This window comes from Fringilla coelebs (assembly GCF_963513975.1).
Source record: "Fringilla coelebs genome assembly, chromosome: 5".
NCBI lineage: Eukaryota > Metazoa > Chordata > Aves > Passeriformes > Fringillidae > Fringilla > Fringilla coelebs.
The window spans coordinates 6,502,651-6,518,630 of NC_140033.1; the positions used below are offsets into that span (position 1 = coordinate 6,502,651).

General features: G+C 42.5%; 1 protein-coding gene across 1 annotated transcript in view; it reads left to right on the plus strand.

Moving 5' to 3' along the window:
- Nucleotides 1-53: 53 nt before the first annotated feature.
- Nucleotides 54-15,980, plus strand: part of CAMK1D (calcium/calmodulin dependent protein kinase ID) — a gene marked incomplete at its 5' end in the record, with an annotated part of 208,691 nt that continues 192,764 nt past the window's right edge. Inside the window, 2 exon segments of the mRNA XM_084206841.1 lie at nt 54-80; nt 82-146. Of these exon segments, the coding sequence (XP_084062967.1) occupies nt 54-80; nt 82-146 (92 nt within the window).

The following is a 15,980-nucleotide window of genomic DNA, read 5'->3' on the forward strand; positions in this document are numbered from 1 at the left end:
CAAAAGCCGCCCGAGGGCTCGGCGCGGCATCCGCGGGGCTGCGCGGCGCGGCCATGGCCCGGGAGAACGGGGACGGCGGCGGGCTCCTGGAAGAAGCAGGCGGAGGACATCAAGAAGATCTTCGAGTTCAAGGAGACGCTGGGGACGTAGGTGGCGGGATTGGGCTGCGGGGCCGGTGGCGGCGCGGGCGCTGTCCCTTCCCCGGGGATGCGCGGTCTCTCTGCGCGGTCTGTGCGCGGTCTCTGGGTGCGGGGCTCTGCGCGGGGATTTGCGCACCCGCGGGTGCTGCTCCGCGCCCCGCGCATCCATCCGAGCAAGAAGTCGGAGCGACCTGGGAACACGGGGGAAAATAGAATCGGGGGGCAGGAGCTGGGCTAGCATCACCCCTCGCCCTCCCTCCATGCCCCCCAAAAACGCGATAAAAGGGAAATACCCCAAGTGTTTTCAAATATTCATTGAAAGAGGAGACAGGGGAGGTTTTTCTTGGTAGTGCAACTGTAAATAAATGCGGTCTGACTTGCACGCTTCCCCTAAAGCCGATGGCTGCAGCTATTCGTGGACTGACAGCAGAAATAATCGGAGTGATTGGATGTGTTTTAGCTACGATGCTTAACTGTTGTTGGGCTTTATTTGTTTTATTTATAGTGGCGGGGCATAAAGATTAGTAAAACGTTAGAGTTGGTTTTTTTTTTTTTTTTTTTGGTAGGCTGAGAAAAAAACACGCACAGATGGTGCAAGGAAGCGGGGTACAGGCTGGTGCCTTTTTGGCTGAGCAAAGAGTTTTATTTTTGTTTAAACTAATTTTCTCACTCAGGATATTACAGAGGTGGGGAGCCGGGAGCGCTGGAGGAGCCGGCGCACGGGCTGTGTGTGTGTGTGTACATTGTGATTAGAGTTGGGTTGTATTGCCAGTGCTCCTTTACTTGAAACTTCCAGCGTGTCTCCAAACGAAGCGCTCTTAATCCCCAGTAGTGATTTTCCTACGCTCCGTGCAGCTTCCAAAACACAGCTGAACAAGTTTAGACTGTAATATTTGAGTTTCTTTCTGCTTCCAAGGGAAGGCTCCATATAAGCAGGGTATTTCTGGTTCGTGGCTCGCTGTTCCTATAAACAGGCTGGAGGTTTAACATGGAGGTGGGTCAGACGGGAAAACACCGGCGTAGGAAATCAAATAAATGCCTGTCCAGGTCTCTGAAGAAGCAAAATGCAGCACAAGAGCCAAGTGTTGTGATGTGTCCTTGTCATCCTCATTGAGTTTTTGCTGTGAGAATTCCATGCTGGGAGAGATGTGCCCTGCTTTGTCGCCTGGGGTGTGCAGTGCCCTTCCTGAGCAAAGGGGTGCTGGGCAGGAAAGTTGGAATGCTCTGAGATGTGTTGGAGCAGCAGGACAATTCGTGGGGTTCCCACTGCACAGCTCTCTGAGATCTCTGTGGTTGAGGTGTTGAAGCCACCTGAGAGGGTTAACTTGTGCTGCTGAAGGGGTTGAGGAAGAATTATTGCTGTGGCCTTGATCCAGATCCCTCTGTAGTTAGTGGGAGCTGGTGTAGGTCCCAAAGAAGGTAAAACTGGTCAGAGTTAATAGTTATGCATATTAGCATGGCTGTTGCAAATTAAATTCATTAAATATGGCCAATTAGTGTCTCAAACTATTATCTGAGCCTCACAGTTTGGTAAGTCCTGATGGGAGTGGAAGCTGTGAAGTTTTCAAACTTGATTTAACAGTCAATCTAGAAAGTTTTAGGAAATGAAAATAACTGGATTACAAACCTGGGCCCACATAGAGAAAATAGAGCTTTTTTCTTTTCCAGCCATAGCTGTATTCAGTTATGAATATCTGTGTGCTTAGCAGCCTACACGTGGGTTACCTTCTGGTTGTGCATTCCTTAGCTTCCAAGGGCAGGCTGATAATTAGAAGATTTGAATCTGAGTTTTGGTTCTGTCCTTGGCCACCCCCCAGTGCAGCACCTGCAGTTCCTACCAGGTCTGGTGTGACTTACCAGGATGTGAAGCTTCTAAAAAATTTAGGCCATTGCTGTGCAAATCATTAAAGTGACTGTTCCATTTCCACTGAAGGCAGTGAAGGGAGGTTCACTGATTTGAGCAGCAGATAGACAGGGTCCAGGAGCCTAAATGATGGGAAACATTCTCAATTATTGATAAGAAAGTATTTAAATAGGAATTAAGCTATATAAGTATAAATAGCTTTAAAGTATTTGCACCGAAACGTTTTCTTCTGGCATCATTTAGGAGCAGAGTTAAAATCTGCTTTGATCCCTCCTGCACTGTAAAGCTGAACTATGTTGGACAGCCAACACTTGATCTCACTGGCTAATAGATTTTTCTCTAGCATGGAGTGAAAAACTTGGCATGTCACATGAAATGTACTGGATTGTAGTAACTGTATTTTGCATTTCTCTGCCATTCCATTTCAGGATGCCAAAGTGCTAAAAGCACTTCTAACAGAAAAACAGCCCTTTTTCATGCAGCTGTCTTAACTGCCTCTGGTAAAATTGGCTAGAGAAAGAAAAGCACTAAATCCCCAAATCAGGGAAGAAAGTGAAAAAGAAACTTTAAAAGCATATTTTATTTCAAGTGCATTGATTTGTGATTGTTAAATCTATGTGTACACCTTAATAATGGCTTGTTCTCAGAAGAGAGCCTTTCATCTGGATAAAAGCTCTTCAGCAGATCTTTAGCACGGGAGAGTTGAAATTTGCTGGAATTATTAAAAAGATCCTAAGTCAGTTAATCATTACATCATTTGGGCTTCAAGGAAACTCTAATGAGTAGCCAGCTCTCCCTTGCAGGGCTGGAATAAATTATTTACACATCCCTGTAAATCATGTCCAGCCACATTGATGCTGAAATTGAATGGGATGTCATGTCCAGATGTAAGAAAGCAGCCCTTTTCCACCCAAAGAATTGTTTTCTTTGGTGGCTGGGGTCTGTGTTGTTTGCTCTGCTCTGTGCTGTTGGACAATAATGTTTTTCTAAACAAGTTCCAGCAATGCAGTGGTTGGCTCAGATGTACCCAACCCTGTATTTATCCTGTTCTGTATTTATGCAGATATTAAAGCATGTGCAATCTTCTTTTGGGGCTGCCATCTCTCAGGTACAACAGAAGAGTGTCAAGGAAAGATTTTGGTAATATTAGTCAATATAAGTGTATTTTATAATACATGATTATTGCTATAGTTTATGTGTTATTATATTACAATATGTATGATGGTCCTGAGCCATTCTTGGGCTGTGCCACTCCACGTGGGACAGTGCACCACACTCCATATGCACAGGTGCATTGAGTGCCCCTTTTGGAACTGTCCCTGTTTGCTGCTAAGCCATTGACAGTGAAATGACAAATCCTGAAAAACTAGCTAGGAAAAAATAAGCAAAATAAGTCAAAGATAAAATAAAATCATAGCAATGGGCCAGATCCTCAATGAATGTTGTTTAGAGTCCCTTCCAAGTCAATACAGGTTTGCTTGAGGGAAGAAGAGGATCTGACTCTTGTCTCTTTAAATTTCCACAAATTCACCAATTGTAGCTCTACTCAGTTCCCCCTGGAAGACAATTTGAGAGGGGAACTGAGGGCTTGCCTGGAGAGGGGGATTTCTGCCCAAGCCCTTGAGAGATGTGAAGTATCACAATAGCAGGAAACTGATCAGATGAGTGATCACAGAAATATCACTTTTTTCCCCTCCACATTTAAAATATATTATGTCTACGGCATTTTAAACCTTAGATATTGACATCTGAGAAATAACAATGCCACCCAGTAGTCAAAGAGGAAGGTTCCATCACTTGATCTGCCTAATTAGATCATTTCTAATGAATTTCTAAGATATCTGTAATTAGGCCTGATTGACATCAGAGTTCTAATGTTTAGAGAGGCTCAAACTTAGTAAGGATGAAAACACCGGTGCTGTCCTTAAAACTGATGTGGTGGATTCCTTAAAGCTTAGTGAGGATAACAGAGGGAGCTGCATGGGTATGGCCAGAACATAGTAAGAGCTGGGTGGGAAGACAAATAAGCTTCAAATAAGTTTCCAGCACTTTCCTAAAATACAGTATAGAGAAAACATATGGGTGGTTCTGTTTTTCTCTCTCCTCTGGGGCTCTGTGGTAATTTTGGGTTCATCTGTGTCACTTCCATCCTCTTACACCATTTGATGGGCTCCTGGCACTCTCCACGGCTCTTCCCCACACCAGTACGTGCTGGTTCATGCCGTGGGATGAAGTCACTCCTCATCCTCCTCTCAGATCTCTTTTCTCTCTCACACACCCACGAGCACAGAGCACACACCTGGGCAGGAACCCCTACGTGCCGTCTGCCGTGTCTGTGTCCTCTCGCATCCTCCAGGGCGCCTTCCCTCCCTGCAGCCTCACCCTGCCTCTCCTGAGCTCCTCCACCTCCTGCTCCCGGCTGGATTTGGGCGCTCAGACCCTCGTGGGGGCTGTGCCTGGGCTCCCAGCAGGGAGAAGGTGAGGTGGTGAGGATGTGTCCTGGCAGGGAAAGGGCTGGGAGGTACCAGAGGGTTCAGGATCTGGTTGCCTCTGGTCCAAGATCCTGCCTTTCCATCAACTGGCTGCCAAAAGCGCTCCTGCTGGACTCACACAACAGATCATTTAACTTGAGGCCCCGTGCAAGTTACTCAGTTCTTCCCTACTGATTTTGGAAGTTCTCAAGACACGAAGGAAGATGTTGGTATTTGTGTTTTCCTTGGCTCCATGCCCCCTGTGATGATTGAAGGGTTTGTCTGATTTTCGAGTTTCTGCTGACATTACCAGCAATTGCTGCCTCTCTTTTATGACACCTCAGTGAGGCAGCAGTGGCTCTCTCAGATTGTTTCATATTTTCCTCAGTTCAGTATTTGCCCATTTTTTTCTTTAAATTAAAGAAAAATTTCACCTAAAAAAAAAAAAAATCTTCAGGGGACAAAATGGAGTAGGCTGAAGTTGAGGTGCAGGTTTTCAGGAGCAAAGCTGATGAAGCACTGGAGCAAACCGTGAAGGCAAGTGGATCTCATCTCCTCTGGAATGGCTTTCTGGGAGCTCTGAAAGCTCTCAGGCTACAAGCAGTAGAAAAGTGCCTCTTGTCCGTGTTTACAGAATCAGGGAGTTCATGGTCATTTCTGACCTTACAGTCCATAACTCTGGGAATCTCGCTGTCAAACCCATGTGGGGTCAGGGATAATTCTTTCTAAGAGGTGCTTATAGCACCTCTCTCAAATCTGTGGGAGGAGTGAAAGCTGAGGTCCAAATATTAATGTTTAACTTGGTGGTGTGAAACAACTCAGATGTTTTAGTTTGTGTAGTCTATTTAGTGAAAGCAGAAAAATACTGTTAGGACTTTGTTTTTAACCAAGTAATCCTGTTTGCTATTGCCTGGCATAGGTTTCTATCCAGTTTGTTCTTGAAGGCTTAAAAATAATGAGTTAGTATCTTTTGATGTAAATTGTTGGTCTTCCTTCAGCAGTTACAGAAAATAACAGGTCTGAGGATTCAGCTGGAATTGAAATGGGAAAGAAAGAAAAGTAAGATGGCCACTGGATTTAAACACTGATGGTGAGGATTGGGAAAAAAAATTGGCAGCCGTTGGTGGGAAGGGATTTTTGACAGCTCTCCAGCTCTGGTTCACAGGTGCATTTTGGAAAGTGCTTGTTTGGGGCAACAGTGTAGCCTAAAGGCCAATTTTCTTTCATCATGTGAAATTAAGGTTTCAAAATACTCAATAATCAAAAGCTTTCAGGTGAATACATAACTCTGGAGACACACAGGTGCTGTATTGTCAGCTCACACATGTGCTCATGCTTCCTTTGTCAGGCTGTCTGATAGTTTTGATGCCTTGCCTCATTTTTTTTTTTTCCCTGCCTTCTCTCCTTCTCTGTGGATATTCTCTTTCAAGCATGCCTTGGTCCTGCCTGAGCTCCCTGCTGCCTGAGGATGCCTGCTCACCTGCATGCCTGACCAGCAAGGGCACAGTAAGGTATTAGGGTTGGGTTGGAATAGGCAGTTTGGGTTTTCTCCTCCTATTTTTTGCTAAGGAAAACGCGATCCTTGCCTCGGCCAACGCTTAATCTCAGTCCTCAGGACTTCAATATAACAAATTTCTCTTTCTCAATTTCTCTTTGTGTGGGGCAAAGCATGCACAGAACATTGGTGTTTTTTGGCAGCCACAGTGGAAGCTGACACCCCAAAAGCCCCAACAAGCAAAAGCCGCAGGGTGGAGAGGTGGTGGATGGAGCTGAACCCAAGTCCTTGGAGCCCTACAGCAATCCTTTAACCAAAAGTCTCTTGTTCCCATCACAGCCACAACACAGTGGGTGTGAGAGCCTTCTTCTCCTGCCATCTGGAGCAGCCTGTCTGCTTCCTTCACCCTCCATCTGCTTTCACACAGGAGCTGAAAGATCTCTCTATGTATGTCTTCCTTCCTTTTTGCCTCTTTTTCTCTCCACCTTGGTTACTGACCTCAATTATTTTTGTTGTCCTTCACACCCAGTTCTCCTGACTACGTGCAGAATATTAGTTGGGGTTACTTAATCCTTTCAAGCATCCAAGGATACAATTAATATTGAATAAAGTAGTATTGTTTTGGTCTGCTTGACAATCACAGGCATTTATAATAGGATTCTGGATTTATTGCCAGTAATGGTATTCACTTAACCAGTGACTCACAGTTTATATTCATGATTGCTTAATAGGACCTAATTTTCTAGTCATTTTAGATAGCAGGAAAACAAGTTGGAACTAAGTGGGTGCTGTTAGTAAACAGGTAATGAGTGAAAGGGGGGATAAAAAATTCCTCGGGGCAGTGATCTGTCATTTTCATTGGAATTCAAACCACCTTGCATTTCAGTGCTTCTCTGTAAATAATAATTAACAACAATAACAATAATTTGCAAACATGTGTGTGTGATTGGGCTGTTGTTGAGTGACAAATAGCTGGCTTAGCAATCAGAATATGTCTCATTTTTAGCAATCATAGTATTCCTTAAAACCTTTCCATCAAATCTTAGCACCAATATGTTTTTTTATTATCTGACTTGGCGGTTCCTATAATTTTCCTACGAATGTTGTGCCAATCACTTTTGAAAAAGAAAGCTATAAATAACAGATTGTTAATAAACTTTTGAAGGCCCTTTCACTGATGTTTCCATGTTGAAAGCTGCATATTGAGTTTTATGCCAGAATTACTCACCAAACAGATTGTATAAGGTTAAATCAAAATAATACTCTCAAGCAGAATTTTTTGGCTGAGTTAAAAAGCCTTTTCTTCTTCTTTTTTTTTAAATTTTATTTTTTTTTAATACTGGATGTGCTAAGAACAAGCTACTAGGAAGCTCTGTTTTGATCTGATCTATGTGTAGAGCAGCTAAGCACAGTGTTGGGGATCCTCTGTAACAATAGCTCACTGATTTTGCCTGATCTTTTCCTGAGCAATATCATGGGTCACAGTTAAAATATCAACAGTTTAAGCCAACTGGACTGCATAAGATAAGCTCTTAAAATAAATTTATCAAGAGTGAAATGAGAAGAATCAAATAAAGAGAAAACATGCTGGCTTAGTTGTATTAAGGATTTATTTATATTTTAATTTTTGTTTTGGTTTTCTTATATCTCAAATTGGAGAGAAACCAAACAGTTTCAGTCTTCTTAGAGTCTCCAGGAAGGAACAAAAAGGAGATACTTGTAATGATGCAAATGACCAGGAGCAGCAATCATGGCATCTCCCTTCCTTTCCTTTGCACTTCTTCTGCAGAATTCTTCTCATTTTCTTGCTCTTAATGCTCCCACTAATTTAAGTTGAGGATTTGAAGATATGTTCTTTCAAGCCTGAACACCCAAAAGTTGGGAATTACATCTGAATCTTTACTCCAGCCTTATGCAGGGGACTCTCCTGCTTCTTTTAGTAGCGGGCACTGTGTCAGCACCAAGGTCCTCAAAATATATTTATTTGTATGTGATTCACCCAGGGTCATCACATATAAATCATTTTTACTAGCTAAGGTTTGGAGATGCAGAGCACTGTCTCTGGGCTGTTGGTAACAGCGTGGGTGCTTTATTGCTGTGTTGTTTCAGCTGCTCAGAGGAATCCAGAGCTGCCCAGAGCTATAAAGAGCTGGAACAGTCCAGGCAGTTCTTGGGGTGACGTGGGATTGCTCCCAGCAGGATCCCAGCCTCCCAGCCCAGCTTAAATAATTCAAAGGACCAAGCTACAACCAGGCATGTTTTCCATACAAACTCCCCACCTGTGACCCTGCTGCCCCACTGTGATGGGCAAGGGCAGCAATGATGGAATCTATTGGATGAAAAACTGTGAAAAAAACCCAAATTACATAGAAAATCCAAACAACACAAAAGAGAGCTGAAGAGAGAGGAGAGCACTTAGAGGCTTTGCAGCCACATGGAAAACTCCTCTGGGGAAGGCACAGGTTGCTAATCAAATTCAGCCACAGTTGAGAGAGATTGCTGGAGCATCCCTGGATAATCCTTCACTGTTATTTTGAGTTGGCTTGGAGATTTCCTCCCACTGCTCACTCTTGTCTTCTCCTGCCTCTCAGTGTAAGTAGCTCTTGATGTGCCCAGCCATGAAGCCTGTGGTGTTTTGGAAATTTCAGGCATAGCAAAGTGCTTGGTGTGTGCTGCCAGTGGCACAGGACGCTGTGAGCTCATTAAACTTGATTTGTGCTCTCCACGCTGTTTTCTTGAATAACACCTGTACAAATTCAAAGGCTTTGTCTTTCACTTTGGGACATTTTGTAGCTGCAGCCTGAGCTATCTTAAGGACTATCTAAAGCTCTGGGATCAGCATCAGCCTTACACCTCTGCTTTAATGGGATTTCTTGCCGTAGGGTTGTAATTAATTTGTTCAACTTTTTTTTTGAGGGGAAAATCTGACACTGTTAAGCTTTTCCATGGGCTGATGATGAGCATCACAAAAACACCACCTCCTTCTCTGGGTGTAAGCCATAGTGTTTTGAGACACCTTCTCTAGCATAATTACATAGCAACCTGAATATTGCAAAGCAAACAAGCTCTCCCTCCCAAAATAAAATGCTCTCAAATGTAAAAAAAGCACCATGAAACAACACAAACCCCTCGTATCTCTTCTAGGGAGAGAAGAGGGGGGCAGACAACACACAGCTTGTTAGCCAAGTTGCTTGAAGCACTGTGAGAAGATGCTTAGATAAAAACATTAATGGAGCAGAAAAACAGTGGGGCTCCTTTTGGCCTAATGACCCAGGCACCAGAGCATAAGAGGAATAATTTAGAAGGAAGGGAAATGTCCCCTGTCCCAGGTTTGACTTATGCCTTTTAGGAAGGAGGAGGCTATATGTTTAGGTGTCAGGGGAGAATGTACCAAGAAATGAGCTGAAAAAAATGGTTCTCAGAAGCACATAGACACAGGGTATAGAGGTACTACAGGGAGACTTCTGGTCTTGGGCATGTTAAGGTGTATCTGGAGTAATTTTACTGGCTGATTTTGCTGTCCACAGCCATGTAATTTATGTCATAGACATGAATTTTATTCTCTTAAGAGAGAGACCCTGAAAGAAAAAAATCTTGGAGAGCTTTGTAGGCAAGTCCACTGAACGAGTGTCTCTGATGAATCTTGTATTTTTAATGGAAAGCAATGAAAGTGATTAAAGGATTCCTGAGTAAGAGCTGAGATCATTTGTGCCCAGAAACAAAATTTGCTACTGCTGGAAGGGAACATAACAGGCACTAAAGCTGAGAACAGGCTGGTTCTGCAGCTGAGGGGAAAGATGAAAGGAGAGCAAAGGGGCAAAGTAGAGCAATGGGATTCAGCTGCAGCTTAATTGACTCTAGAGACTTTTTAAATCCCCCTCCTTGTTCATGAGCTGGAAAAATTCATAGAATTGGGTCTTTTGGACAGGACAGCTTGTATTGTACCACTACACTTCCATCATATTCAATGACCACTAAAATGACTGGCAGCTTCAGTGCCTGTGGAGGTTGTGTGGTGTTGTGACATCTTTACCTGGCACTGCCATGTGGTTGTGAGGAAGGTGGAGGAGCCCTCTATATACATGTGAGTAGATACAGGTCTATCTGTGTGTATATAATATTATATTTATATAAAATGTGAATAAATGTATGTATACCCACATATGAAAAATACTATTTATATAGTATTTTTGCTATATATTTATTTATACTATACTATACTATACTATACTATACTATACTATACTATACATATACACTATATATAGTATATATATAGTACAGTGTGTATCAGTGTGTATATATAGTATTTACTACATATATAGTATTATACACTCTATATAAAACTATATATTATTTATTGTTATAGATATATAGAGATATACAGCCATAAATAGCACCTTTTTTTTGCCAAAGAGCACGTTGTTTGGCTTCATTAATGAATGCACAGAGAATGAATTGTGCCATTTGGCAGAAGCTGTTTAAGAGAATTGTGAATATTGTTAATTTATTCTGTAGTTTGAGTTTCTCTTCATATTTGGGTTACATTTAGGGGAAGGCAGAAACTGTGTGGTGCCCCTGTGCTCAACTAGCTAATGGGGCTGAACCCAGACTAATGAGAAGTTAAAAGCACAATGGTCCTTCCCTCTCCTTCTGTCCTCCATCTCCACATTACCTCTGCTACAGCAAATCCCTGCTTTGCATCTCCTCTCTAAAACCTGCAGTTTTGGCTTTGGAGGGTGCCTGTAAAATGTGTGCTTAGATGTCTCCTTGTGTCTTGGCTTTGTGGTCACAGCAGATCTCCCTGAAGTCAGAGAGGGGCACACAAAAGCACAACTGCTTCTCTCTTATTTTCTCTTAAATAATTTGTAGCATCTCGAGGTTGCTGTAAAATTCTGCCTTTGATTTCCACAGCTTGGAGGTTTTCCTGTGTGAGTCAAGAGAAGCCCCTGCTACTCAGCAGCAGGCTGGGATAGCAGCATTGTATGTTCCTTACTCTCAGCTTTCAAACATCATTATCAAGTTATAAGGCTGTGAAGGAGCAGGTTGCAACTCCACAACAGAAGAGGAAGGGGCTGAACACATCCCACAGGACAGTTCCCATCTCAGCTGTTTGCAGGGATGTGCTGTGAACTTCTTCAATGAAATAATACAGCTTAAAAATAGTTCTCTAAAAATGAGGTGGGGGAAGTTCAGAATACAAGAAGTTTTATTTCTTTTCATTCCATGGATGCTATAAATCAGTGGAAAAGTCAATTGGAGTTTTTTTTCCCCCTTCTGTGTTGCATCGTTAAAAAATCATCAGCCACTGCACTGAAATGGTTTGCAAGAGAGACTTTGGCAGGAGCAATTTCTGCTTGAGAACAATAAAAAAATTAGTAGATGCCAGGTTGAGTTCATGTGTCAGTGGTTACTGAATTCAACTTAAGAGCTGTAAATGGAACCAATCATCATTTCTTAATGAGATATATGAGAACAAAGAATCACAATGCTTGAATAATCTGTCACGTCTCTATCAGTGCTGCTTAAGCAATTATTCAGTTTGTTCAGTGGTTTGACAGGTAACATGACAAAAATCAATTTATGAAGCAGATTAAATGTAAATATGCAGCACTTATTTTGGTTTTTGTCCCCCTGAAGAATGCCATTCTAAAGCCCTGTGTTTTTTATCCTCACAATCCCCACCCAGTCACCTGTGCTCAGTGGTTCTGCTTGGATGAAGTGCTGCGTGGCCCATAGTGACATTATTCACCAGATCATTTGTCTTTAATCCATCTCTGGTCTAATGAGACTGTCATCTGGGCCTCAGTAAAAATGAGTGATGCATTTCTCTGATGTACAGTGTAAGTGTGTTTTTCACTGCAAAGGCTGTATTTTCCCAGGGTCCTTAAAGAAACCCATCCCATTTAATGTATATATTTCTGAATATTCTATTCATCTGGCAGCTAACATAGGAGAAACTTGGTATGAGTTCTCTAGGAGCTAAATAACAGTGATGGAGTTGACACCATCACCTCTTTTAATAGCAGAGTTTTCAGCAGACTGTGACTGGGATGGTCCCATCCCTGTTTGCAGTGGTGGAAATCTGCAGCAAACGCTGATAGCAGCTGTCACAGTGGTCACAGTGCCATGTTCAGCAGCTGGTCTCACCCTTTTCTTGTTCAGCTGGTCTCACCCTTATTTCTTCTCTAAATGTGTCCTCAATACTTCGAACGAAGCTGTGGCACAGAAGAGACGCTTTTTTCCCCCCCCTATGAAATGTTTTCACCTCTTGTCTTCTTCATGGGGAAGTCAGAGATTTTTGTTCCCTGTACAAATAACTGCTGAATTCCCTCAGTCCATTTGTGTTTTATATAATCTACAAGATGCCATTGACATACCTGGCTGTGTATCTCATCATCTGTCACCGCGTTCTCAACAGAGATGTCATAACAACTTTTAGGGAATTGGGAGTGCTTCTCTTTTTATTTCAGCCAAGGTGACAGGGTTCCAAGAAGCCTTTTAAATACACCAGAGGACTGTGTTATGGAAGAGAATAGTATTTCTTAACTTATTGTTACCATTGTGATTCCTGTTTCTATAAATTTCGAGCAAATCACGTCCTTAGAAAATCTGTGATACTGAAAACTCATATGCTTATATTTTAGCTACATTAATGCATGACATATGGACTTCCAGTAGTATCTGGTTATTCAGTTTCTGCTCAACATCTTGTATTTTGTGGTGACTGTTGAAGACACTGAATATGTCTGGTATTTCCTTATCTATTATTGGTGTTGCTGTAGTGTTTAGATTGTGGTTTGTTGGCTAAGTGTCAAATACTCATGGCTTCATTAAGAAACAGATGTACAGGTCTACACTTTGTTTTTGTAGCTGCACTTTTGACATATTGTAAATGTCCTTAATTGATTTTGTTCAGGATAATACCATCTGCTGGCATCTGTTTCTGCTGTGGCTCTTGTTGGATACTTGTGTGCATCATGGTCTATAGGGACAAATTACAGAGTGTCAGCAAGGTATTATGTCCACTCCTTCTTTCTGAAATAAATGAAAGCAGAGTTTGAACATTGGACAACCTATTACCTACATAATTTAATATCTAGAGTAATACAGTTTATTACAGAAACCACATTTCAGGCAAAAATTGGGCCCTCTGTCCATGCTGGGCTCTCTTACTGTACTGTTGGTGTGTCTGCAAATATATCCAAAGTTGCAGATTGGGAGAAAAAGAGTCTTTGGCTTTATATTTGTCTCCACATTGATCATGGAGAGATGTTGAATACACTTCTAGATCTTCCTGAAGCCTTTACACAAAACTGTCAAACAAATAGTCAAAATAAGTGACGTGAACACATCACTTGCTGTGTCTGTAAAGCTGATGGTCTTCTTGTAAGCCTTTAGCATAGCTAGATATGTTCTGATGTGAAGATTCTGGTGGCAGCAGCAGTACTGGATATGCACTAGATGAGAATTCTGCTGAGGGTGCAAATAGGAAAATATGTGCTGTCTCCTGAAAGTCCAGAACACAATTCTTATTTTTGAGTATCCCTCTGTCCCGTTGGTTTTAGCTCTCCATATTCCACCCTCTCCTTTCTAGTAGGTAGAATCAGTATTTATGGTGGATTTTATTGCAGTTGCTGTGTCTGTGTCTGAACTGTGAAATGCAATAGAAATTCCATTTCCTGGCATTCCCTGTCTCTGCTCACGACAAGTGCAGGCAAGCATCAAAAATTAAATAGGTCAGGATTTATCTGTAGTGCCCTAACTCTGTTCCCAGTAAAAGCAGTGAGAGTTGGCCTTTGATATCAATGAGACAGCATGCATCCAATTTTGAGATGCTTATGACCTCTTTACCTCTCCAGACCTCACACATGCAGCGGTGACAGGGAGAAGCAGGGTCATGCAGAGAAATGAGAGTCCTCCAAATACCACTGCAGGCAGGGAGAGAGGTGTGCTCACTGTTTCAGTAGAATTGGGTCACCAGCCTGGAATATTTGTGTCCCAGCAGGGCTGGATTGTCCTTGAGCTGGAGTAGCCTTTGCTTGATTGGGTGAAAACTTAATTACAGAGAGCCTTCATGGCTGTGCATGTGTGTTGGAGCTCACGTGAAAGCAATGGCAAAAGTACAGGTTCTCCTTTGACTTTGCCAGTCCCTTTCTTTGACTCAGTGTCCCTGCTGTTGCTGGTCTTCCACTGCTGATATCTGCAGGACTGCTGCTTCCATGGTGGTACCCACTCAGGAGTCAGACCTTGTTAAGTCATGAGCTTTAGGGATGATGTGAACTGATGGTGGAGACATGTATTGGGTTGAAGAACACTAGATAACAATTTGGGAGACTTGGGTTTTGTTTCTGACTGTGGCACTGGCCTTTTTTTGTGACCTTGGAGAAGTTGCAGCACCTCACTGTCCTGGTTTCCCCATCTGTCAAACAGTTCCTGACCTACTTTGTAACTCACTTTGAGATCTAACTCATTAAAGCTTGCTATGTGAGATGTTCAGAATGTACTCTGCAAGGTGTTGTTTTTGTCATGGTAATGTGGTAAGAATCTCCCCTGTTGTATCCAAGTATGTTGGGAACTCAGCTGCAATGCCTGTGTTTGGCAGATGATGCTTTGTGGGGAGCACAAATCCAGAATCTGATCCCTTTCCTAGAAAAACCACTTCAAAAAGAGCTGGACAGCTCCACCTCAAAAACACTAGAAATGGGACAAGAGGGTAAACCCTACTGACGTGCATTTTGTTTTCTGAAACTGTTCCTGTCTTTCAGTGTGCTGGAAACCCCAGCAGGGCAGAAACCTTCCAGAAATGACTCTGAGCACTCAGCACCAGCCAGTGGTGGGTTTTGTAGTATATAGATTAATCAGTGGATGAACATTAGAGCGACACTTGTAGGAAACTGTAAAAGTGTGGGGCAGTTTCCCCCTCCTGTGCAGTCTGTGTTATAAGTGGGAGTCAGAGAATAGCAGCCCTTTAGCATCACACTGCCAACAGTGGGATTTGCAGAGCAGGATGTGGATTTGTGCTGCCCTGAAGAGCCCTCCAGTGATAAGACAACGTGGTCCTGCCTTGAAGACACATCTGCAGCATCAGCCATGTGTTATCTGCTAATTGTATTTTTTTAATGTCTCACAGTGTTTGTGCTGCTGGAAAATCAGTTCAATAACTAAAGCCAGCACAGTGAGTGGCTACTGAAGTGATAAAGCTTTTTGAAACACCTTCAAAAATCCAGTGAAAGCAATTGTAGGAATGTCTTCATTTCCATGTCTTCTTGGGGGAAAAAAATTGTACCTGTGTGATGCAAGAGGAATAGAATTGTGTTTCCAGTCACTGTAGCAGTACTGCTTTAAAAAGCCTTTTTGTAGGCACAGTGCATTCAGGTTTTTTTCTCTGATTCTAGAAAAAAGTAAAGTTCATGCATAAATTGGCAAGCAGGCTTTCATTTAAGCTGTGTGATTTAGATCTGCTGGTGAAGGCTGCTGCTGCAGAGCATTTGGCATTCATCAGGAAAATCTCCAAGTCTAAACAGTTTTATTATGCAAAGTTATATAGTTGGAAGGTAAAACACTCTGTCTTTTTCCACTTTGATGAGCTGGGCTAGGTGATGGATGTCCCATCAAATGTCTCACATTTGCAGGGAAGGTGAATAGCTGTAGGTCTCACTGCTCACCCTGTGGCTGCTCTAAGCCCTAAGGGAAAAGGATGCTTAGCTGGGCAGTGGCTAAGAGAGCAGCTGTACTCAAGAAACCATGTGGGTTCTCAAAAAATGTGTTAGAAAGCCATTGGCACCTTCATGAATTAGGATCCCAATATCTGGATATTTCCATTCAGATTTTATTAGTGCAGCTTTATACTTCTTGCAAGACACTTCTAACAAAGCTTGCTGTGACTGCACTTCACATGTGTTGAGATTTTCCTGCAGTGAATTGTCCTTAGTGACTTAGGGAAATTCATAGTCCACTGTAACATTTATTAAAGCTTCACCCTGTTTAGTGTGTGATTACTTTGCTCA